The 23,910-nt window shown below is 49.7% G+C and overlaps 1 protein-coding gene across 1 annotated transcript in view; it reads right to left on the reverse strand.

Moving 5' to 3' along the window:
* LOC131288113 (zinc finger protein 395) overlaps window positions 1-23,910 on the reverse strand; it is a 90,555-nt gene that overhangs the window by 40,454 nt on the left and 26,191 nt on the right. Inside the window, exon 2 of the mRNA XM_058317223.1 lies at window positions 5,552-5,730. Coding sequence (XP_058173206.1) covers window positions 5,552-5,730 — 179 coding nt within the window. The remainder of the gene's footprint in view (window positions 1-5,551; window positions 5,731-23,910) is intronic.

Consider the following 23,910-nt stretch of genomic DNA (forward strand, 5'->3'; position numbering starts at 1 on the left):
CGCGAGTCGTTTTTGTGTCTTCCATTTGTGTCCGCCCGATGGCTCCACCGGGCTTTCCCGCCCGCCCTCATCTGTCTGGCACACTCTGGCCGCGTGCATGCGCCTTTCCCCCGTTCGTTCCGCAAGTCTGGCTCGGGCGCGCGTTCGACCTTCAGCGAATGACAAACTCATCCGAAAGGTCATGGACATCTTCTTCGTCCTCGAGGTTATTCGGAGTGTTTCGGAAAAATTCGGTGATTCCCAGACGCTTTCTTTCGACCCCCTTCCCACACCGACGCCAACTGGACAGCGGGCCAGGGCAGGGCAATGAAACAGAGTGGCGGAAATTATGACCCTTCCTCCACTTCTTCACAACTTCACCGGCGTGTGGATCGAATGGTAATGGTAAGGGCAGCCCCCCTTTCTTTGTAGAAGGATGCTCGGGTTGACGATGGCGACGAACCACATCGTTGGGAGGATACATTTAACCTACGCCAACAGAAAATCACGTCTCTCGAACCCGTCTGGGTCTGGGTCGATCGGTGTTGGATAAAAAAAAAATGAAGCGAAAAACAAAACCATCACCCCATCGGGGTTGTCTGGCGTCTGGCGAGCAGCTCGCCGGTTCTTTCTCTGCCTCTCGCCCGACCGACCATCGTTGGGTGAAAATTAACACGAAAACTTTCCCCTCCGTAAGAACGTAGAACCGTTTTGTGGTTTGCCGAAAGTTGGCCGTACCGTTTTTCCTCCCTCGGTTGTCTTTCGGCAGTCGGTGTGTTATGGCAAGCGGGTACACTTTATCTGTTTGGATGAAATTTTTCACCCCACAGACAACATTCGACCCACAAAGAATGTGAACGTGGTGCAGGTTATGATCAGGTGTCGTAAAAATGATGGGAAAGAAAGCAAGCCCTTCGGTCGGATCGAAAAAACGCATGGGAAAAACGTTTGGTGTGTAAAAACCGAAGAATAGTCGGAGCTTAGACAAATCTTTGAATGAATGAGAAGATTCTAAGATAAAAAAAAACTTGACATAAGAGAGGCAACATCTGATATGCAAGGACATCATGGGCAGAGGAAGTATGTCAATTATATCTACCCCGAAAGCATGCCCGAGTTGCTCGACAAACAAAGACGTGAGAAATTGGATGGAAATTGCTACTATAGACTACGGAAAAAACCCACTCTCGTCTAGAACCATGACCATTCTCAATAGTGCACGAAATGTGTTCTTTAAGGAGGGCAATCTAGAGATTGGAAGTCGAAGGACTCGAAGCCCTTTAGTTATTTATGCCTCGAGATTACTAGCTTTCATTTATTTTGAGTAAAGATAAAATTCTTAAGACACCCATTACTGATGTGTTTGGTAACTCGAAGCTGTAAACTACTGTGGGTTAATTAGCGTCCGTTGCTCTAATCAGGTAAAAATGGTGACCAAATGTGTAGCAACGTCGAGTCCATGTGTTGGTTTTCATTAATGAACCCTACTACCATTGTGTCCAACGTTACCCTACGCCCATTTACATTTACACCTTGAATTCCATCAGAAATGACCGCCGATGAAAGGTCCACAACCTTGGCATCATTTTGGGGCCGCTGAAGAAAAAAAGGCACAAGGTGACCGAACCGTTTTTGGGGACGTCTCTCCATCATTCATCCCTGACCTAGGCGGCCATACACACCACAACAAACACCGCACCATTCGCGTGGGAGGGGGAAGTAGATAATCATCGTATTTCGTGCCGAAGCGGTAATGAGAGCGCCATTGGAGAAGAAATGTGTCGCACAGCCTTCCGCACAGCCCACGATCGGCGCAAGGCTGGCGAGGTTGGGTGGGAAAATAATTAACATTGCTTCAGTGAGGTGAGGCCATATTTGATGCCAGCAGGACGATGGAAACGTGTATCGGGAACAAAGGAAAGCTAGTTAGCTTCTTCAACGGAACGCAAATGCGGTAATAAATTGATGGAGAGACAATGCGAAATCAACCCCGCGCAGTGATGAGTCACTTTGGCGATGGTTTCTTAGTATTTCTGATTACTTCGCGCAAAACGAGCAACGTCATTTGCTCGGAAACATGCATTCATTGCCTCTTTCCGTTTGCAAATGTGGTAAAGGTTTCACAATTTCTATTTAAGTTACTATTGGGACCGGCGTTTAACTTTCTTACTCAATAACGCCAGTATTTCGACCAAGTTTTTACAATTCACAACGAGATTAGATTTCGCAGGGGGAAATTTGCGCGTCCACGCAAAACCCGGCCACGACCGATGAATCATAAGTTAAGCGGGACCGTCCCCAATGGCGTGTAGGAATTCGACGCCGATGATTCAACCACATGACGTCGCCGATGGTGCACGATAGCAATCCGGGTTATTTGGTCATGCTTGAAACGGGAAGGAACATAAAAAAAACCACAACCCAACATTCCCACCGATTACGTCGACGGACGGTCACGCTGTCATCACGGATCCAAAATTGAACGTTCAAATATTTACAATTCCCTCCCCAAAAATGCCGATTCTCCATATCGAACCATCCGCGTGTGACAAGGGAAGGGAGAGGGGGGGTACGGATGCTTTCCCTTTGTCACCACGATTTCTCACACTTTTGCACACACACACATCACACACACTCTCACTCTTGGGCGGCGCATTCCATCCACCCGAGAGAGAAAGATGGTGGAGACGTTGCCGCCATGGTGGCTGCTAATTCGTCCGATACTCCGTAAAAATGGTGCTCGAGCACGATTAGCCGGTGGAAAGGGTGGCAGGGTGATTAAAGCAGGTCAGCGAAGAAAAGTAATACACACAAAAAGGAAAAATAAAAACGACAACGCCGAAGGAACGCCTCGAAAGTGAAGTGTGCCAAAAACCCGTTAGCGAAACGAAATAGCAAAGCGCCAATCAAACAACCGGGCGCACGCTTACGCGGGCTGGTGGTCTTGAGGAGAAAATCATCGAAAGTCAAAATGTAAGTAGCCGGAAAAACGGGGAGGGCAGTAGCGGGTAGAATGGAGGGAGGAAAATTCGACCCCACAAAAAAGAAAGCATTAAACCGAACTAGCGAAGTAGCAAAAGCCAAAAGAACTGTAGTTGCAAAACTGGGCAAATGGGGAGGAAAAACATACCACCCAGCGATTGCAGGAAAAAGCGGCCTAAAGAGGCAGTAAACAGTATAAAAAAAAACACAGCAAGCACAAATTTGGCAACATACCCTTCGGCCCAAGTCGCAAAACCTTTCCGACGCAAAACGCAAACACCTCAAAAGCCGCTCGTCGGACCGATCGTTGGCCGAAAGGGTGTGCGCGGCGCAGCGGGACAACGTGTCTGTTTTTTCCTTTTTTTTCTTACACTTTTCTTTACACATCGCGAATGTGTGCGCCAAAGTATGCTCGCCAAAAATGCCCTGACCTTGGGCAAGTTTCGTTTTCTTTTGCCATCGCTCGGCGCATTTCGCTGGTTTTGAACCGCGTCAGCACGTCGACGTTCTTCTTTCGCGCATTTTAATTCCTTTTTTTTATCTCGCTTTATCTTTCTCTCTCTCCCGTGCCCTCTTTCTCAGTTTTCTTCGTCGATTTTCACCCCGCGCTCCGATCTGTTTTTCTTTCTTTTCATTTTTGCGCTACTTTCATTGCACCGGTACACACCTTCTCGCTGCAAAAACCCCCCCGGCGTACACACACGATCGCGTCAGCAGTTCGCACTGGTTTGGTACGATCGCGAAAAACACGCACACACACATTCGCCCGGCCCATGCCCTGCCATCAGCTGTGGCGGTGTGTGGTGGTCGCTGCAGAACAGATGATCGCGAAGTACGTATAATAGTTTCGCGCACGGGGAAGGCATTGCGCTTCGCCGAGCGAAAATTCGCCAACATCGAGCGAGCGAGCGAGCGAATGAATGGCCGTTCGCACTTCGACGTCGGTTCTCTTTTGCTCGCTATCTTGCAGATCGTTCCCTGCCCAAGAGTCCAATACCTACCACTTGCCTCATCCCGTCCCGGTTCAAGGGCCCCGGGAGGAAATTTATTTATGTTTTCCAACCGCACGAACGCGGCCGGCAAGGGAAGTGAATTTTAAACCACGAACCAAAATGAACGCGGTGGAACTGTGGGGATGAATTCATGAATCACGATTAATAAATTTAACGTTCGGAAGCGTTTCGAGGACGATCGTGTGTGGTGGGATGGGGTGGGAAACTGTTGTCCCGTCAGCTGAAATTTACAACCGCGCGGAAGGGGGGGAGACTGCTGTAAATTGCCTTCCCCTTTGCACAACGACGGCGTATATTATTGATAGGTTTTTGCAATGGACCATGGCTTTTGTGTGTTGTTGCAAAGCCGGCGATGCAGCGAGTGCAAACACATGTGCAAGCAGCCGAAGGAAAAGACAAATAAAACGCAAAGATCGCGCAGCAGTGGAAGGGCAGAAAGGAAAGGGAAAAAGAAATAAACGCACGACCTGCTTATGATCGAACGAATGTCACGGTTGGGTAATGCGCAGGAACGTACGCAGCAGAAAAATTCCACCCAACCCCATTCGGACGACGTTCGGAATCGGGGTCTGGTTCTTATTATTGCCGGCCGGCCGGCTGGCTGGCGACTCCCACTATCTGTTCGCCCCAGCATACGATGCGTCATGTCGTGCGGTTCACAACACACATCACATGACTCATTCCACCCGGACGCCCGGTGTTGGCCAAGCTGTTGGCGTCCTCTTTCCTCGGGCAAACTCGAGCGGGTTATGGGAGATTAAACCATACTTCATCGTTTCGGCGTCCTTCGAGGCACGGAAAAAGAACCCTCGCCCCACCGTGCACCGTCGGATTTCCTACCCGCGATCGTGCATATTACTTGCACGGCACAAATATAACCTCCCTCGGATCGGGTGTGGCGCGTGTATTGGCACCGGTCCGATTTCGGTTACGGTCGCTCCTTCTGAAGCCGGGTGCATTCCACTTCTGGCGTTTAAGTGCACGACGATCGATTGAGTAATTAAAGCCCCCTGCGACATGCAAACTCTGCTGCCCACGTGAAGCTACAGACGTTTGCCAACTGTCAAAAACCAACGGGACGGGAAAAAAACATGTAGCACATCCTCACAACCGGGACGTGAACAGTTCGGCTCCAAAGATGGACTCTGGTGGACACACCCAAAGCCTTCCAAGGATCGAGGTTGACCTCTCCGGGGGACTGGCTTTCAGTCCCAGAGAGATACAACCCTTGGATACCGCTGGGGCTTATGGGGAAATAGAGAGTTGTTTGTGCATGTGGCACCTCCACGGAAGGTCGTCCGATTCGACACGCGTCCATAAACGGCCGGTTCGCCCGGTTTCGGAGGCCGTCCGGGTTGGGAGATAATTGGGCTGCTGGCAGCGAATGAGCTCAAGATCGGCCGTCTCGGTAAGTGGAGCAGCCTAGCCAGGAACCGCGTCGAGCGTCATGGCCTCGACATGGCGTCTGGAAACTGGTCCACCTTTGCGCCCGGATCTCGGCTCATTGCGTGACCGCTGTGACCTCCCTGTATGCGCACCCTGGTACCTTTGGAAGGAAGGTTCCGCCGCGTACTTACCCGTTCTGTTGCGTCAGTGAGAATGGCACATCGATGCTGCTTGATTGTCTCCGTCTGTCACCGGCCATATCCGCCAGCCGGGCAAAGTCCGTATCCTTCTCCTGGACGGCCAGTCGCAGCGAGCGGCGCGACTCCAGCAGACGCACTTCCTCGAGACGCTTGGTCAGTTCGATCGGAGCCTGTCAAGATAAAAAAAAATGGAAAGAAACGGGATCAATATCATTGAGCTCGTGGTGGACTGTCTACGCCTTGCGGCTCGGTGAAAGGTAAAGGTTTAGGTTATGTAAGAAAAACTCGCAGTGTGGAGAGAGTCGTTTTTAAATATCTGTGGCCTTGCCCGGGCGCGTCAGAAGGCATTGATTTTGACATGCCAAATGGTTGCAGCACCCTGCACGCTTAATGCTATAGTTCGCATAACAACGAGGGGTCACGAAGAATGGAACTCAAGAAGAATCAGGACGCGAAATTGAGGCTACGCGAGGCGGTGGTAATAAACTTAATGCTAAAAAGGTCGGCCTCCCCCCATTTGCCGGTATCTGCACAATAATTTACCTCCATCTCGACGTCTCCATGTGCCTATAATTTAGCAACGCATTTATGGTTGCGCCCCGGCAGAGACACAAACAGGTCGCTCTCCTCCAGAGGGAACGCAACTGATCGTCATTCGATCGCGAATAAAGGTCGCCATCCACTTCCCTGATGTAATGTTGCAATGAGCGAGTGAGATGGTGTGCGAAACCTGTCTTCTGGGCGACTCCCGGGTGCACTCTTCGTTGGTGACGATGTAGAGGCCGCCACCGGACGTGCGCTGTTTCGTGCCGTTCGGGTGGCTAAATTTGGACAACAACAGAAAAAAAGATCTACCGGCACACCGGCCGCTGTCATGTCATATTCCGGTTGGTCCCTAGACGGAGTTCGTTTCCCTGCACTGCCCCAGCGTCTCGTCCACCAATCGAACGCAGTGCAACACGTCCGCAATGGTGACCGACATGCAATGGCAGTTCCGAAACTGAATGTCGACTCCCTCGCCGGGGGAAACGATTAAAATTAGTCGAGGCGGAAAAGAAGAACGCCAAAACCGGGCGATGGACAGCTGACGGAATAACGGCCATTTTTCTTTTCTCTCTCTCGCTCTGCTTCTCGTGTTGTATTTGTCCAAACCGCCACTCTGATTAAATGCTTTATTTCGAACCTGCCCCGGGCGGGGGTCGTGTGAGGGTAGGGAGGCGGAGGAAAGCAAAATCGCGCCACGACATAAAGGCGAGCAAAACGCAATCGTGGTGTGCGATTTTGGCGTTTTCTCTGCTCCAATTCCCCGTCGGTGGCGGTGCGTCGCGAAAATTAAAGCCCTGGCCACCGAACTGGAGCGACGCGGGGTGGTGAAATCCGGCTCCGGCCGTCCCAGCCGTCGACGATCGGGCTGGAAAAATGGTCGGAGAAAGTGAAACCGCCGCCGAACGAGTGGTGGTTGGATAAAAATTACGCAAAACCCCCTCCACCAACCCAAAAGTGAACCACTTCGCAGTACGCGGTACCGATTTTCCCAACCACTACAAGACACGGACCGGGGGGTGGAAAAGCCGGTGCCTCCAGCTGTCTCCTGCTCGCAAAGTAACCCCGCGAGTGAGACTTTCGATTTTTTGTTTGTTGCTTTTCCTCCCCATCATCGTTTCGGAGGTTGTTTTTCTAGGCGTTTCGCGCGTTTGTTACTTCATTCCGCGAGATTTCCTTTTCGATAGCTGCCTCCCGGAGCTCGGTCCCGGTGGCGGGAGTTACTGGACGGGTAGTTCATCATCGGCGTCTTTATCTCCGACCGGGCCGTCAGCGAAGTGCCACCTCCCCGGGGGACGGAGGGTGGGGCAGTCGGGCCGTCTTGATTTCTATTGCCTCGCGCGATTTTCTCGACACCTGTTGCGCGCCTCACGTTCGAGATCTTCAACAGCTGATTGATGAGGCAGTCGGGGTGTGGGTGTGAGGGAGGGACGAGTGGACGAAGGCAAGACGCATTCATTAATGTCAAAAACTCCACTGACGGGCCGCCGGGTGTTTTATGCATCGCTGCAATCGAAAACACGCGCCGCGGGACGTTTCGTAAGCGACAAGGCAAGAGAAAGGCAGGACATGGCTGCTTCTCCGGCTGATCGCGATGATCTCAGGGAACCTCCTCACCCCCCTGTGTCCCCACTCGCCTCCCGCAACAGGTTTCCTGCGCCGTGGAATCGAATGCCAATGTTGAATAATCCATCGGCGGGCAGGTTGAAAAAGCGGTAGCCACAATTGTCTGTGTCTTACTTGTTCGATCGCTCCCTTCACCGATTGTAATATCTTTTTCCTTTTCTCATCCCTTTTACACTCAACATACAAAAAATTCAAAATAAACCCTTCCTCGAGGGTTGCAATACAAAGGCAAAACAGACACCTGAAACACTTAAGAAGCTTTGCCTCGCCTGCGACACGTCGCGGAAGTGTAAACCGAGCCCCCACCGGCGATCCATGACCGCCAACCACCGTCGTGGAAAGGCGAGAGTAAGCCACCCCACCCCATTGAGTGTGTGTGTGTGTGTGCGAGGTTCACTTTCACTGCAAAGTTACACAAAAAGACAAAAACTAGGTGTTCCAAAAACCGACACACGTCGTGAGACGTTTGGAAAGGAATTGGAACCGTCCGGAGTGTCGATCAGGAAATGGAAAGTAAACTCGTTAAACCGACTCACATGACACAATCACCGAAAAGGCTGGCGGGGTTTTTTTTTGCTGCTGTTGTTGTTTATTAAGGTTTCCTCTCGTCCAGGGTGTGGAGATTGGAATGGGCGTGTGGTTCCGAGGGAGAGTGCGTTTGTTACGCAGCGAGCAGTTAACCTGTTTAATTTCCTTCGCTAATGGCCTCCGGGTGTATTCCTTACGGGTCAACTTTTTTCGTTTTTGTTATTTCTTCATAAAACATGATGCCTAGGACGGTGTTAGACATTTTAATGCAATTATTTGCCAACCCTGTCAAGTGATTTTGCGTGCTTTTTACTCTCTGCCCGTCACTCTCTCTCTCTTTCCCTGCAACTTGCCTTTTACCGAACTCCTCGAACGCTTTAACCGTTTCTTGTTTCGCAAAAAAACCCCATCTCGTTGCCTAGGACATCCCGCGTGACCTTCACCTTGCCGGGAGAGCGAGTCCCCGCTAGGAGCGTGTGTTTTGGCACGGCTTTGTTGGATTTTTGCCGTTCGGTTGCGGCCCATTTCCCCGAATGCACAAGCCTTAGGACTTACGGTGCCAAGACCCGGTGGTAAATATTATGCGGCATGATGTTGCTACGAGCAGGTATTGACAAGCCCCAGCCGAGCTCAACCGGCACAGCTTTGCGGTTTTTACGAGTATAGAACACGATCGTAACTTTCCGCGTGACGAATTAAAAGATGCTCGAAACGATCGTAATATGCAACGTCGTGCCGATTTAGGGACATAAAAATAAACGGTAAGAAGTTAACATCAACTTGTGGCTTATTGGGTTTTTTTCCCCCTTTGAAGACGTAGCTGATGTAATGGGAGAAGAAAGAATCTCTCCAACAAGCGAACGAACAACTGAAACGAAGAAGTTGCTGTAAGACGTTACCCTCCAAAAAAAACCGAAAAGTCACCGGTGAAAGGTATCAAGCCGGCCGGTGAAGAGTGAAGGGATTTAATTGTCCATCCGCCACGTTCATCATCTTTCCCGAGAGTTTTCCTACCACCCCCCCCCCCCCCCCCCCCCCGTTTTCCTCCATTCCAACTCCGTTCTGTCCGCCGATCTTCGACCGAATTCCACTACACGATCTGCATGTCATCCTGGAATATTGTTCACCGGAGTGGTATTATTTTACTTGTTTTTTTTTTATTTTATTTTACCCTCAGGTCACCTCGGGTGGTAAGACCCGCTTTTTTTGCCTCACCATCAGCCAGTAATGTTTGCTGGCCGCAAAATTAATTAAAAGCAACATCTCAAAGTGGCAAAAACAGCGCAGGCACACACACACGCACACACGTACGCCGTTTTGCACGCACCAACTTCGAAGAACCGAGTGACCGAATTACGCTGGCTTCGTCTTCGATCGTCGTTTCGACTGTGACTTTCTTGATGCAAGTCGTGATGCAGTTATTTCATCGTCTGCTAAAGGTTTGCGGGATCATTATCAAAACTTTCTCTTCACCACGACTTTACTGAAGTATTTTTTTTTTTTTTTTGAGAGTAAATTAAGTTTTAAAACTTGGGAAGAGCGGCAAATATCGAGAAGAGTCGTGGGTTTCGGGGCGATTGAAGAAGAACCGCCATGGCGTCTCGGAACGGAAGGGAAGTAGACGAATTAAATTAAAATGCCGGCCGGCCGGCCGGCCGGTGGATAAACTATTTTTACATATTAGTTGCATTAGTGGACTGATGTTGTCTTTTTCTTCTTAGCTCGGTGTTCATCGTAGGAAATGGGTACACACACACACACGCACGCAGGCTGACACGCCCGCTCGAATCTAGGTTGCACATCAAGTGCACACTGTGCATTCGGCGACGGACGGCGTCTACCGGCCTTACCGAACCAAAGATTGACCAACCGAATGGCGGGGTGAGAACGGGAGCGGGCTTTCCCAGGAGCGCGACGAGACCGATGGTTGTTTTTAATTCTCCTCTAGAGCCGTGGCCCGTATTGCGGCCGCGGTCCGCTGCGATTCGGATGCGTCGTGTCCGTTCTGGTATTATTTTAAAAATAGTTCGGATCCGGCCCTCGCTTCGGCCGAAAAGAGCCCCGGCTGCAATGGCAAAGTGCAGCAGAAATTTTAAAAACAACATGCCCCGCTTCCCTGCTCCTCGGTGAGACCACCTACTCGTAAATGTATGACGCACCCCCCCGTGCAAGATGCGCTATGAATTAATGAACGAATTAAGTGTGATTTGTAGGAAGAAAAAGGGCTTGCCGATGGTTTCATCTTTTTTTCTTCTTCTGTAACCGTGATGCAAATTGCACCATCCGGTGGCTATGTGCGAGTGTGTGTGTGTGTGTGCAAAGTATTGCACCAGAAAACTTGTTACCGTTCGATCTTTGCTTCTTCGAGGTGTGGAAGAATTCGTTTTTCCCGCCTGGGAGGTGAGAATTTGATAGGGAGTTTTATTTTTGACCATGGAACCATATTGCTCGTTTTTGTACTAAACGATATTAGGTGCCGGGCAAAAGTGCAACGGGCGAAAGTGCAACCCGCATTTCGGGGCGGGATTAAGCATGTTTTCAAAAATAAATGCAGCGCAGAGATCGGACGAAAACAACCTCCCACTGGGATGGTTTCCTTTCGGTACCCTCAACCCTCCTGCGTCGTTCATTCGCAGCACATTCCGATGTATTTTCCTCACATTTCGACTCAATGTGGGTGATTCACATTGTGGTCTAATGAGGCCACCGGTTGGCTTGGAGGAAAGGCTGACGTGCCAGGTGGAGGAGGTTTGCTCAACCGCATGTAGATTAATTGCAATCAGGTTGGGAACCGGACTTGGTGTTGCCATCGAGTGAGGTGGTTGTCGGTTGAGAAAATTATTCACTTTTTTCCAAGCTTCAATTGTATGATCTCCAAATGGTGAAAATTTGAGCTTCTATATCACATTTGAAGTGATAAAATCGTTGTCAAATCTGCATGCCACGATCGCCCATCTCGAATGTGTTCCGTTTGTTCATCGATCTTGCCGATCTTAATCGTTTATTACAACCAACCCCGCGCGCTCGCTCGCTCCTTTTCCCCGGTGCGGTGGGGTGTGTCAACCCCCTACCGGGGGAGAAAAAGTATAAATAAAACAAATAAAATCACCCCACAAACCCCACGGGAAGCGGCCAGATTAGATGATTATGATTTATGGCCCCCGGGGCGGCAACAAAAGGGGAACACGCCGGTTCGGGTTCGGTACCGCGACTTATTTCCTTTCTAAATCCAACCGTGCTGGAGTAACGGCGGCGACCGAAAACATAAAACTCCACCATCTCGCAAACCACAGAAACCGGTCACAAGCGCCCGGTTGAAGCTAATACTCCCCTCACCCGGATCCCGACCCCCCAAACCGGCGCACAAAACCGGACGACGGCAGTTAGTTGGTGTGTATTTTGTTTGTAGTTTTGTTCGCCCGACGCAAAGCGGCTCCACGGCTGCAATTCTGCAATGTGTGCGCCAGTGTTGCCAGCGGCAACGTTCAACAAAGTTCTACCGAGGGCGCGTTTTGCTGTGAGAAATGCATTCTGCGGCTTTTGCTTTCCGTTCGGTTGCGGTGGACATTTTCTTGTTCCCCTCCCCTCGGGCACACGCGTCCTGTCCTGTTACACGCTGTTCTGAGTTCGACACCATTCGCCTGGCAACACTGCTAACACCCGACGCCCGGTAAAGGGTACCCGGTTGGGCGGTGGCAAGAATAAATATCAATCGATTCGTGTAGGGTGTATCGGAAACGGGCCGCGAATGGGGCCAGCATGGGTTGAAGGGCTCGCGGGGCGACCGAGAGCCAAAACCGACCGGCCATGATGGCGGTACTTGCGAAAAGTAAAAGTTGTCTTTTTCAACCTTTACTGTGGAGTGCTGTGCTGTCGCCGCGTCGCCATTGCCATTGACTCCCCTAATCATGTAGGTCTAAGGTTGGCTTTGCTAGCTGGAAGCTGGAAGTTAAATAGTTAGGTCAATGCGGGCCCGGACTGATCCGGTTCGGTGCGAATGGAAGTTGGAGCGCTTCTTACTCCCAAGTCGGGGCGTTGCCTAACGCACTGTCCGTGTTTATGACACGACCGGCCGTGACAAAGAGAATCTCCATTCGTTGGTCCCTAGCTGGTTCTTATATAAAGTACAACCTTAAACCGAACATTCCACCATTGATTGCGGGCGCTAATTCTGCGAGACTTTCGGCGAGAAGCTAAAAGTTTGACAAGTTGCATAAATAGAAGGCATGGATGCGTTTGTTCAACCTTTGCCCAACCCTTCCCATCTTTACACCGCTTCCAACTACTTGGAGTGAAGCTGCCACAGTTGCAAAAAGTAGAAAAAAAACCCCCACGTTGTTGTTTTCCCCGTTTCGTTTGTCCCACACCGCTCCATGTTTATGCCAGCTGCACGAGCATTAATCATATATGCTGCAAAGTGCATAATAAACAATGACTAGCATCATCCATTCGTACGAAGCAGCCGAGGGGACGGTGTGACGCACCCATTCTCTTACACTGCATAAGAAGATTGAGTCCCTCGGGCGCTACAAGTTGCAGTGGATTCCCCGCCGATACCCAAGCTCCAAACCTGCAGTCCTTGCATTGGCCAGTGTCTAGAGTAGCGACTCAGCCAGCATAAAGCCACACTCGCAAGGAGTTTAACCGGGCTGAGAGGGATTTGCAAGGATTTTTTCCACCCCACGCCACGACAGCTAGAAAATGGTTAAGCCCGCAATAGAACAACCGTTCCGTTGTATTTGCATAGGAGCGTGGAGAATAAAGTGATTCAACACCAAAGGTTTCAAACCAGGCGCGCGGTATCAAAGGAGGTGAAATATTTGAAAACTCCTCAAGCCTATGGCAAGCAATTACACTCCCCCGCCAGTATGTTTGAATTGTGACAAGTAACGTTGCGCTACTTTATGCTCGAGTTCACTTTGAGCGTGCGGTTCAATGAAGGGAGGTTTGCTTCATGCGAGTAACTCGTGCGTATAAAACCCCCTCGGTCGGCTTAGGAATGTGAAGCACATCAAAAAACAATTCGATGTTCTTCTTGCGCCTGCAGTGGGACGAAGGGAACGGAACACTGTGGGAGATTTCACTGCTCTAATCGAGCGCGGAAGGAGAAAGTGTGTAATAATGGCGGAAAATCGGCTCTTCACTTCCTTCAAATACACGCACATATACACACTCTCACCACACCAACGTGTCGACTGTAGTACGGAAGCGAAGCATAAACGCATCGATGTGCGATATGAACTCGCCGACCGATAGATACGGAAGGCAAGTCAAGTGGCTGGCCGGAAGTGTGGGTGTAGAGCAGACAGCGGATCAGCGGACCACGGACAGCGCCCTCTAGCACCCGGCCGCGGGAGAAAGCAAAACCGCTTCCGTGTGCTGTTGTGGAGCGCGCTTGAATGGGTTCTGCGTTTCCGCCGAGCAAAACAAACGGCACCCGCTGTCGAAGCCGGACCGGAAACTGGCGGGGCCGGCCATCTTTAGTTTAGTAACTGAACTAGGCTGGCCTTATTCTCGTGCCCGTTTGTATTCGTTGCTGCTTTTATCTCTCGCCAGCAGTGATGGAGCGGAGGCTAGGCATGTTGACCTATTACGAAAGTACCGGCCGGCCTTTCGACGACCCCGGTGTGTTACACGAGGCCTGGGAATTCCGGAGAGCGGTCGGTTACGGCTACAGGCCCACGGTCCGGAGGAATGTTAATGCCAGTTGCTGGTTGGTTTGGTTTGAAAGTTTTGTATCAAATCCAATTGATGTTGCAGTACCGTGAAATGGTCTTCCGAAGTCGTCGAAAGCAGGCTTCCACAGATATAGGAACCATTAGACTACCGAATGTCACCGGTTTAAATTGAATTCCTTTTACTTTATGGCATTCTGTTTGGCGACGGTAGAACTATTTCGAAGACCGAAAGAATGTATGAAAACTTGAACTAGGAGTACTCGCTATAGCTGTTGTCCAAAATCCCGTCGAGAACTGCCAGACGCACTAGCCAAATTTGCGTCAAAAGCACACTTGTATCAGTAATTCGACACCATTCGAGGAGGTCGTCATGTCGTTTTTTTTTTCATTCTCCATAGCCAGACTCATTATTTTGAACTTGACCACGTTCGCCCAACCACGACAGAGGGACTTCACCGAGGGTCTTCCGCTCGCAAGACGTGAGTTATCGCCGTACCTTCGGTTCACATTCTTGCCCTATCGCATCGGGTGTCTCGCTGTGGCGGTCTCTAATTGCTGGCATTGTGTCAGCGGTACCTGCCTCGAGACGAGTGGATGTAAAAGTGCCCTCTCGGCCGGGGCAGATAAGAGTCGAGGCCCGAAAATTCCATGCGAATGTGCTGCCACATCAGTGAGTTCTCTCCATTATCCAAATTTTTAAAAGAAAAGATAACCTCTTCACTCAGGAGATTCACTGTAAGAGATGCATGCGCTTTGCATACGGTGATATGGTTTGCCGACATCAAGACCCAGTCCATCTAACGAGGGTGTCAAAAGATGGCTTTTTTTATTTTCCAACTCTTTGTGTCTTTCCCTTTACCACTTAACGGTACACTTGAGATTTTATGCCAAATATCAATTTTTATTGGAGGAATTGGAAATTTTGGATAGGCTTCTTCCAGCGCGTGTTAATTAGAAGGTTTTTACTCGCATAACACACACACTCCCCGACACACTTTACTTTTTAAGCCACTTCAGCCAGTCGGGACACTCGATTCGGGGGGTTGGTTTCGTTCCTGCTTGTCCGCCTGTCAAATTTACACGAAATTGGAAAGTAAACCCCGTATCGGGTAGCACTCGAAAGTGCTGAAAGATCTTCACTGACAGCGCCCCGAGGTTTGCGAGCCGGGGCTCAAGGGCATGTCAATTGGGCTTTGTATTTTGCACTTTTGCACCGTTCTGTCTGGCCCCGGGTGTCTGGAAGAAGCAGAAGTCCTGGCCGTCTGGCCGAAGCGCAGAATGAATGGCGAAGAAGTGTTAACTTTAGTTCTTTTGCCGTCATTCCCCCTTCGCTCCTCCAACATGAGGACTCGTTGATTAGTACGTCTCGGTGCGTCGGAGACTTCCGTTTTGGATACCCACCTCAGTTCGTGTTTCTTCCGACCCCGTACGGTTCCATTGATCAATCCCCTCGAGCGCATGCTTCAGTTGGTGAAAACGTAAAACAAAAAGGCCCGAAAAAACCTAACACACTCCAACCCAGCAGGCCGGCTATCCATGTCTGAGCCGCAGCACGCAGACTTCCGCCGGCTTACGGACGGGGGAACAATTGCAAAACTGTCCCCAAACCCCGGAGCATCCCGTTGTTGAGTTCCTCTGTTTTTGCTTCCTTCTTTTTAGCGACACACTCTTGGGCGAATCCTTGGCCAGGAGAGAGGCCTACCGAAAGTAGATAGCAGAATTGTCTTTATGGGTACACTTCCGTCGTGATATACGTAGGATGGCCGCGCTCCTCTTGGCCTCCGTCCGAACCCTCCTCCGACGAATGTTAACAATGTCCTGGGAGTGAAGTGAGCAAAAGCGAGTGTATGGCCATCATTAGGCGAACGCCGAGGCTCGGACATGGACAAGAGACAAGAAAGCCGTCTAGCCGGCGTTTGCAACGACTTACAGATCCCCCGCCTCTCTCCCATTTCGGCCATCGTGGTTCTTTATCCCTTCATGTGTGTGGCAAACGCCGTCACTAAACGATGCGTTAATGTGAAGACATGAAACCAGCCGTGAAAGTCGCAGTCAGGACGGTTCGAACGAAGGATGAGTTATGCTACCAGGCTCGGCGGTAAAAAGGGAAACGGGCGATACTGTGGCGCCGTCATCCAGCAGCATCATTATCGTCACCCTCGGCAGTCGCTGGGAAGGTCGGCCCATAATCATAATTCGTGCCGAATGGAGGTGGAGACGCCTGCCACCGGGCGTAGGACAAATTAGAAACCCTGCATTCAACCGAGACCCAGTTGTATCGTCCTCGCACCGGGTACGCCCTAGCCTAGCCGGTGTGTACGGTCATTAGCGAACAGTTAAGATATGAGCACAAAAAAAAAAACAACGGCTTCAGGGTTAAGGGCAGAAGGTGGTACCGGGTATTTTTGTCTTTTTTGAGTCCTCCCCGAACAGGTACGTCATATACAAAATTACGTACCAATGTGTTCTTGTTTGTTTTCCGTCTACCCAGGAGTCTGGAACAAAAATTTGGCTACCGGGAAAACGGGAGGAACATGGCCCAGGGTTAGCCTAATATGTTGTCTCCGAAACGTTGGATTAGTGTTTTCCATCTTTTGTTTTTTCGTTTGCGCTGATTCTCTCCAAAAAAAGATTCTTTGTTGTTTCCCTTAAAAGTGTGCTCCCTGTTTTGGTGCATTGTTGGGCGGACGAAATGGAATGAATTTTTTAATTGCTCACATTTCTTCCAGCCCGGACACCACGGGGTGGGTTATATTTGTACGTAACAGAGGCACCAAAACACAAAAAAAAAAATGAGCTACAAAACAAGTTCACTTCCTTCCGGCGTTTGCATTTCCAGCCGCCATGCTTTAACAACTACCATTCGGTAATTTTTTTGCTTTTACTTCCTGTTTTTCGAGATTATTTTGCTCACCTCGGGCGGCGGACATTTTGTTTTGCTAACTTGCTTGACTTTATTTAATTTTAAACAGAAGGTGTTGCATGTTGAGCTGTAAAACATTCGGTACGATTTCATTGAACTGGTTGCAAACTTTTTTTTTGCTGCCAAGACTAACTACTCTTGTTTGCCCCTTTTGAGACAGTGACTCGTAGGCTATCGTAGCTTTCTTGTCGGTGAAGGTAACAAGCTATAAAGCAGCACGTATGGATAAGCAACGCGCCGCAACCGATAAAGCGGACAGTTTTGAAAATTTAATTTAACGGAAAACCCCTTCATTAGAATAGATAAGAGGCCGCGGGGCAGCGTGTAATTAGTGCCGCCGATGGGACTTTGGGTGGAGTAGTGTGGAAAAATTGCACCGAAATGGGGAGGGAAAAAAATTACAAAAAATCTCCAAGGTAAATAAAGCAACACACTGTCCCTCACCCTCCAATGCCTAGCCTCGCGTTGTCTATTGATTCGTGCATTCGGTGTGCGATCGCGTCACAACATCACGTACGCGGCAGTTCGAGCAGAAGGTTACCGTTGCCTTCCTCTCCCCTCACTCACTCCTCGCTCCTCCAAGGTGTCCAAGGTGCAGTGTGCGAATGCGTGTGCATTTCGGTTGCGCCGTCACTACGCTGCTGCTCTTGCGCCATTTTGTGTTTTTGTGTGCGCGCGCGGGCCAGATTGCTCGCATGGAGGTAGCGAAAAGTGAATGATAATGCAGTGTGCGGGTGGAGTGATGGGAAAGGGGTAGGAGGAGGGGCAATATAATTAGCTTTGCCTTTGAGTGTGCGCAACACGGCTCAAAGAGAACCGGTTTGTTGCTCTTTTTTCTTCCACTTCTTCTTCTTCTTCTTCCTTCGAGCTAGTTGCAGCCAAGTTGCACCAATGGCGGCGGCTCAAACACACAAAGCGGCAAGCAAAAGCAGAAAAAAGAAGAGCAAAAAAAGCCCCCCCCTCCCCGTGAGGTCTTACACAAAGTCAAAAGTCTCCCCGGCGATGGTGGAGGAGGGAAGGCGGGGATCGAATGGCCGAAGGCAATTGCAAGGTGATATCGCAATTGACGTTCGGTGGTGCGATGGTGTTGGAAGTTCGCGCGCGATCGCCATTTGCAACTAGATCTCAACCCCACGTTCTCCCCCCCCTCCTTTTTGCTCCCACACGTAGCCACTTTGTCCTCCGGTATCTCTCTCTCTAGATCTCTACGGATCTCCTCGCTCGCCTTTATCTAGTTGCCGGCATCCGTTCCACAACCCTTCACTTCGGTGAAGCTCTATTCCGCCCCTTGGCAGCGAGCTCTACGGCCCGTGCAATTGCATTAGAAGCGGCGTGCAAAACCGCCAAAGACCGACTGGCGGCAGTTCGGTCTTTTATATTCGCTGTTTTACTTTTCAACCGCATTGCGAACCCTTCCTCGTTTGGAGGCGCGAGATCGCCACTAATCATAATCGCGATCAGCGAGCGGAGTCCGCGACTGCGTCATCGCACAGCACGGCGCACCCGGATGCCTGCCATTCTCTCCCTCACGAACAGTGTATAGCGAGGGAGAGAGGGAGAGAGAAGGCATTGCCGGCTAGATGCACTTTTCGGGGCCTGCCGGTTCGCCGGCTGCGCTGGAGGCCACCGAGGGATTGCCGGAAAAGGGCATCGCGATGACTGGGAAATCGGTGTAGCAATCGCTCGCCTTCTTTTGGGGTGCGCCCCCCCACACTGGGCGGAACGGGGGGATGCTGGGACCGGTGGTGTGCGGGGAAATAGACGGATGTATATGCTGTACGGTTGCATCACACCCCGGTCGCTTCGCCATTGAAGCGTGAACGAAGGTTTTTTTTGCCCCATCCCCTATTTCCCACCCCAACGCTCAGTTTGATGCGATACTTTTATATGCAGCGTTATGGGGGATGCTTCGGGTGGATCTTACGCAGGGGTCGGTCGAGCGAAGCCGGGAGAGGACTGGGAAAATAAGTTCTCATGTTCCATCTAATCGCGATACATTGGATTCACTTCCCGGCCATACACTCATACTTTTTGCCCCATTACACGATAGATACGTCAAATATCGTCGGTGCGATCATCCTTGAGCTTACCGAGATCGTAGATCGGTTCCAGGCGGTGGGAAATGGTTTGTAGCATGCAACTCAAATCGCGATCGAGAAGCTCAACAAACCACCAGGGGACATGGCGGGAGAAAGAGAGACATAGCGATCGGACGTTGAAAACTTAACTTATATTCGTTGGCTCCTCAAATGCATGCGGATATCCATTGGTATCCATTAAAGACTAAACATGGTCAACACCTTCACAATAAGCTTTAACTACCAAGAGAAAACAGTCTTCAATCATCGAACACCACAAGGCAAGCAGTCTTCGAATGTCTGGATCGTCAAGAAATTAATCTTCCGCAGATCGTCATGCTCTGTCCACGAGATGCGTCATCGCAACGACTGACGAAAGCTTGGCTCAACGAAACTGTGCCGCGAACACGCCCCGCGAAAAGTTCCGTTACCTGAGTCATTAGTCAAGTTTATTCTTAGCTTCATGGTACGCGGGGGGCTCGCACCCGTAATGTTTCCTGAAGCAACAAGTTGTCGGCGGACCTTGAATATTCAAGTTTGATAACTGGTTCTTTGCACCGAGGAAGTATGTATATCTAACACTCTGTGCGATTTATTTACAGCTGGATCTCATAAGAAGATATATTCAAAGACAGTTTCTTAGGGACATATTTCTATATGAGCCCACGAGCCCACCGTTTTGTGTTTGTCTTTTCAATGTCTAGCATCCTAGGGGTCGTATTCCTACCGTGGGTCAACCGGTCCGAACGCTAGGCAACTCTCTGGACCCGTTCGGTACAACCTCATTATTTTCTCCATCGGTTCCTATTCCCGTCCCGGGGATCGTAGGAAGCAAGAGGGACCGCAGCAACGACCGTATGATTGGTCCGGTCGCCAACCAGTGTCCCGATATCGAGGTCTTGCACGTGTCTGAATGTCTGCGTGTTCGCTTGGTGCGTGATTAGAATAAATTAGCCCAACAGTCACGCAGCAGTAACCCGCAGACCCCGGCCAGACCCCGGAGCTTCCCGGAGATATGGGATGCGATGCAGTTTGCAGCCGTAGCCGAGTGTGGAAAGGATAGAAGAAAGAGAGGGAGAAAAAAACAACAACTCCCAACCGGAAAACGATAATCGTGCTGATGCGTCGGATCCGCCGAACGCCGAACCGAACGAACGGATAGAGCGCTTCCAATTTCCATTTTTACATCTACGGTGCGCGGTGGCGTTGGTACGTTTTGCGTCTAGCCGTTTTGATTCCCCGGCGATGAACGGTACATCGTAGGAATGAGGAAGTAAAGCGAAGAGAATTGAGACTACGGTGCACAATCGAATAGTTGGGGTTAGGCCACTGCCCGCACCCCCGGGAGGAAGTCACGGTTGCGCTATCGACTGTTTGTTTCACACGCCGATAGGTTCCACAACCAACGTTGCGAATAGGACTCAATCCTACCTACAACAGCCTACTTCACACTCCAGCGCGGACTCCGGAAGAAACAAGATAGAGGAAAAACTTCGAGCCAAACACCAAAAGCGTCACCGAAACACTAATCGTTGGCTACTTGGTTTTTTTTCGGTGGTAAAACGTTTCCTTTTAAACGCTACCCGTTAGCCCTAATCCACTGACAGCCATGAAAAAAAAAACAAAAAAAATGGCGATGACAGACAAAAGGCTCCAAAAAGTATAAGCTCTTGGGGGTTTCTCTATGTTTTGGTTCTCGATTCCCGTCTGAATTTTGGAACGTAATGAATTGATTGGATAGATTCGATAGCCTCGCCGAAGATAACCCAAAAACTATCTTTCGAGTGTCGAAAACAAGCTTAACTGACAGCCAAACGAGATTTATCGAGTTGAATAAAATGAATTTATAACGGAATACCTAAATTGGATCTACTGTCGCGCTTGACCGAAAAGTGAGGTAAAATAGCGAAACAAAACAGGAGCAGTTAAAAATAAGAGTCATTACAATGTAATAAAATAGAATGACAAAAAACATAATCTACATACTACCTATCCATTAGAAACTACGCCGATAATCCCGTGTCTAGATAGGTATACTCATATGGATTATTCTGTGTTCTATTGCCAGGGAAGGAAGAGATTCACTTTGGATTTAGAATAAGTTTCGAGCTCATGAAAATGTTTGGATGTTTTCTACTCTTATATGCCGCAGGCGTTGTTCTATTATGAAACGTAGTCCAAACAAACAATGGTATGTGTGATGTGTCTTTAACGTCCACATAACGAGATTATGTACAGAGAAATCAATCATTGGCATATGTCGCTGAGCGAGAACTTAGAAAGGAGAAGAAAACAACGCAACTTCAACTTAGAGCGGATCCAACTTCCATCAAACGGGCCCTTGATAACCTCTGCCCACATGCCTCACGACTTAGTTGCGCAAGTAATTGCCAGTAGAGCTCCGCAGCTCAGCCGATGAGGCGCGGCATCACGGGTGAGTATCGTGCAAGTGGCACCGCACCGAAACCGATGCGGCAAGTAGCGTGCCGGTGGGTGGGTGACGAATGCGGGAACGTGGCAGACTTCGTGGCATCAGGTTTTTTTTGTTGTTTCGCTTGCGTTATTACTGAAGCATAACGCGAGACAACGGTCTTGCGCGTGTCGCTCAAGCCGTGCTCGGGAGATGACGGCCCGCTATGCTATGGGCTAATATTTGCCTAACGGTTAAGAAAGTGAGGCAGATTTGAATATATATGTTTGATCGATTGACTTGCTGTTTGTTTTAGAATTTCCAACCGAACGGATGGGAAGGAACGTTCGTTTCGGTTTTGAATGTCTGTAACAAAGTAGGTCACAAACGCCAGGGATTTGGTTTGCAGTATCTAATGTTTATCTGTCAAACTCTTACTGGCTAAGAAGTAAAATTTGGGATGTCTGAAAAGTTTGGATATCTCTAAATCTATAATCTACGATAGTCAAGGCGTGGCCCATCCATGACTCCGGAGTGTTCAGGACAGGATGAATATAACCTCACTTCTCTACCAGCAGTTTTGTATGCATGGTTAGATTCAATTATGTTGTTCTCGCTAATGCTTAAGAGGGTTAACCAAATTGGATATTCGGTGTATGAGTGACCACCTGTATGTCTATGTGTGTGTCTGTGTGGGTATCTAAATTATTTCAAGCATTATTCCCAGTTTCGATTGCAAGATCATCGATCAAGTGAGGCCAATACCGACATTCCAAACCTGACACTTTACTGATCCAACAAACACACATACGCGCACAAACCGTAAGAAAATAAACTGTTACCGGCGACGCGAATTGTCAACCCCATTCTCACAGAACTAACGCGACCGCCCATCGGCAGCGGCTAACGGCTATAGGTCCAGTGATTCTGGGCGGAAAGTGTTCCCAAAACCAGCCCGAATGAGGTCAAACCCTCGGTGTGTTGGTGTGTCGTGGAGGGAGTGCCGCTGTACGCGAGGCGCTGCCGGTCATAGCGTGGTTTCGCCCGGGCTGTTGAAACACATTCAACGAACTCCAGCTGGACAGAGGATGGGGGGCCAGGCGATGTTGGTGTCACTACGAAACAAGAATTAAAAGCGCACAACGCTGCCACAATCATATGCGTCGTTTCGGGGTTTCGAGCTGCAAAGGACTGACCTTTTTTCCTTCGAGTGAAGAAGACATTTTCCTCCGATGCTACAAACAGGCGAGTGGTCGCCATCGAACCAGCTACATTTTGATGCAAGCTACACCACGAAGCACAAAGAAAAAGTAATGTGGCAAGCGAAAAACACTTGCTGCATCGGATGGTGCCAGGGGGGTGGCGGGGGGAGGGACTGGTACAGAACAGATTGACCTAAATAGTACGGATAGAATTTATTACATTAGAAGATCGTGCCCGAGAGACTCCATTCACCACGCTCTAAGCCGAGGGGGGTTCTTAAACGCGAGTTGCTTGGTTGGTGGGACACGAAGGAACTACACACTTCACCGTGCCCTGGTTCGTTATGCTGCAAATGCATTGGGTGCATAAAATGGTGACCATCCCACCACCCCCTCTGTTTCTCATTGCTACCACCAAGCCGACGAAGCTTACTATGCTAGGATGGTCTATGCCGGGTGGTGGTGTGTTTAGATTGAACTTTTGTTTGCGAATAGTGCCTGATTGGAAGTGCGGTTATTCATACGAAAAGTAAATGGAAGAACTGATTGAAATTCTTCCACGCACGGGACGGTGGGGCTGCGACGAGTAGTGAAGCGAGCCAGCGGAGTCAGCAAAAATAGAGAAAGCAACCAGCCGCGTTGGGGGGATTCTTTATCGATCGGGGACATGGAGGGTCTTCTTCGAAGGGTTCGAAGATGGTTTCGCAGCCGATCCGATCAAAACCAGGAAGCTGCCACTCAGCGTGCGAAGGAATGGCACTCCTTCGATCGCTCGCGGTCGGTGAAGATGATACGGCAAACCGTCTCCATTACTTCTTTAGGCCACTTGTAATTAACTTTTATTGCTCGATTCAATTGGAACCCAAACGTGGTTACTGTGCGGTTCTGCGATGAACGGACGAGGCAATCGGTAGGGCTGCGGGAAAGTTAGCGGAAGGGCAAATTTATGATCGACCGATGGCATCATCATTGAAGAAAAAGGCAGCATCACATGCGATCGGATCGGAACGCTGGAGCCTTCTTCCCATCTAGAGGGTTTAGCTTCCCTTTTCTATTCTGCCAATACCGTAAGAGTATTGAATGTTGTATATTTATGTCCGAGCGACATGTGTGAGTATCCTGCCTAACGGTTATCCTCAAGACGACACATTGACTCTGCACTTTCTCTTAAAGCTGTAACGGATTATTTCCTCACAAATAAACCTCACCCGTCCAAAGTAAACAACGATCTTCGGGAAACGAAAAAAATGATTAGAAAATTGTTGTGAAAATTACACTTCCAACTACGACAATGGATAAAAAGGTACGCGCTGTTCGGAATAAATGGACATCACGATTTCCAAAACCCCCGCTTCGAGGCAG

Source organism: Anopheles ziemanni, chromosome 3 (assembly GCF_943734765.1).
Source record: "Anopheles ziemanni chromosome 3, idAnoZiCoDA_A2_x.2, whole genome shotgun sequence".
Lineage (NCBI taxonomy): Eukaryota > Metazoa > Arthropoda > Insecta > Diptera > Culicidae > Anopheles > Anopheles ziemanni.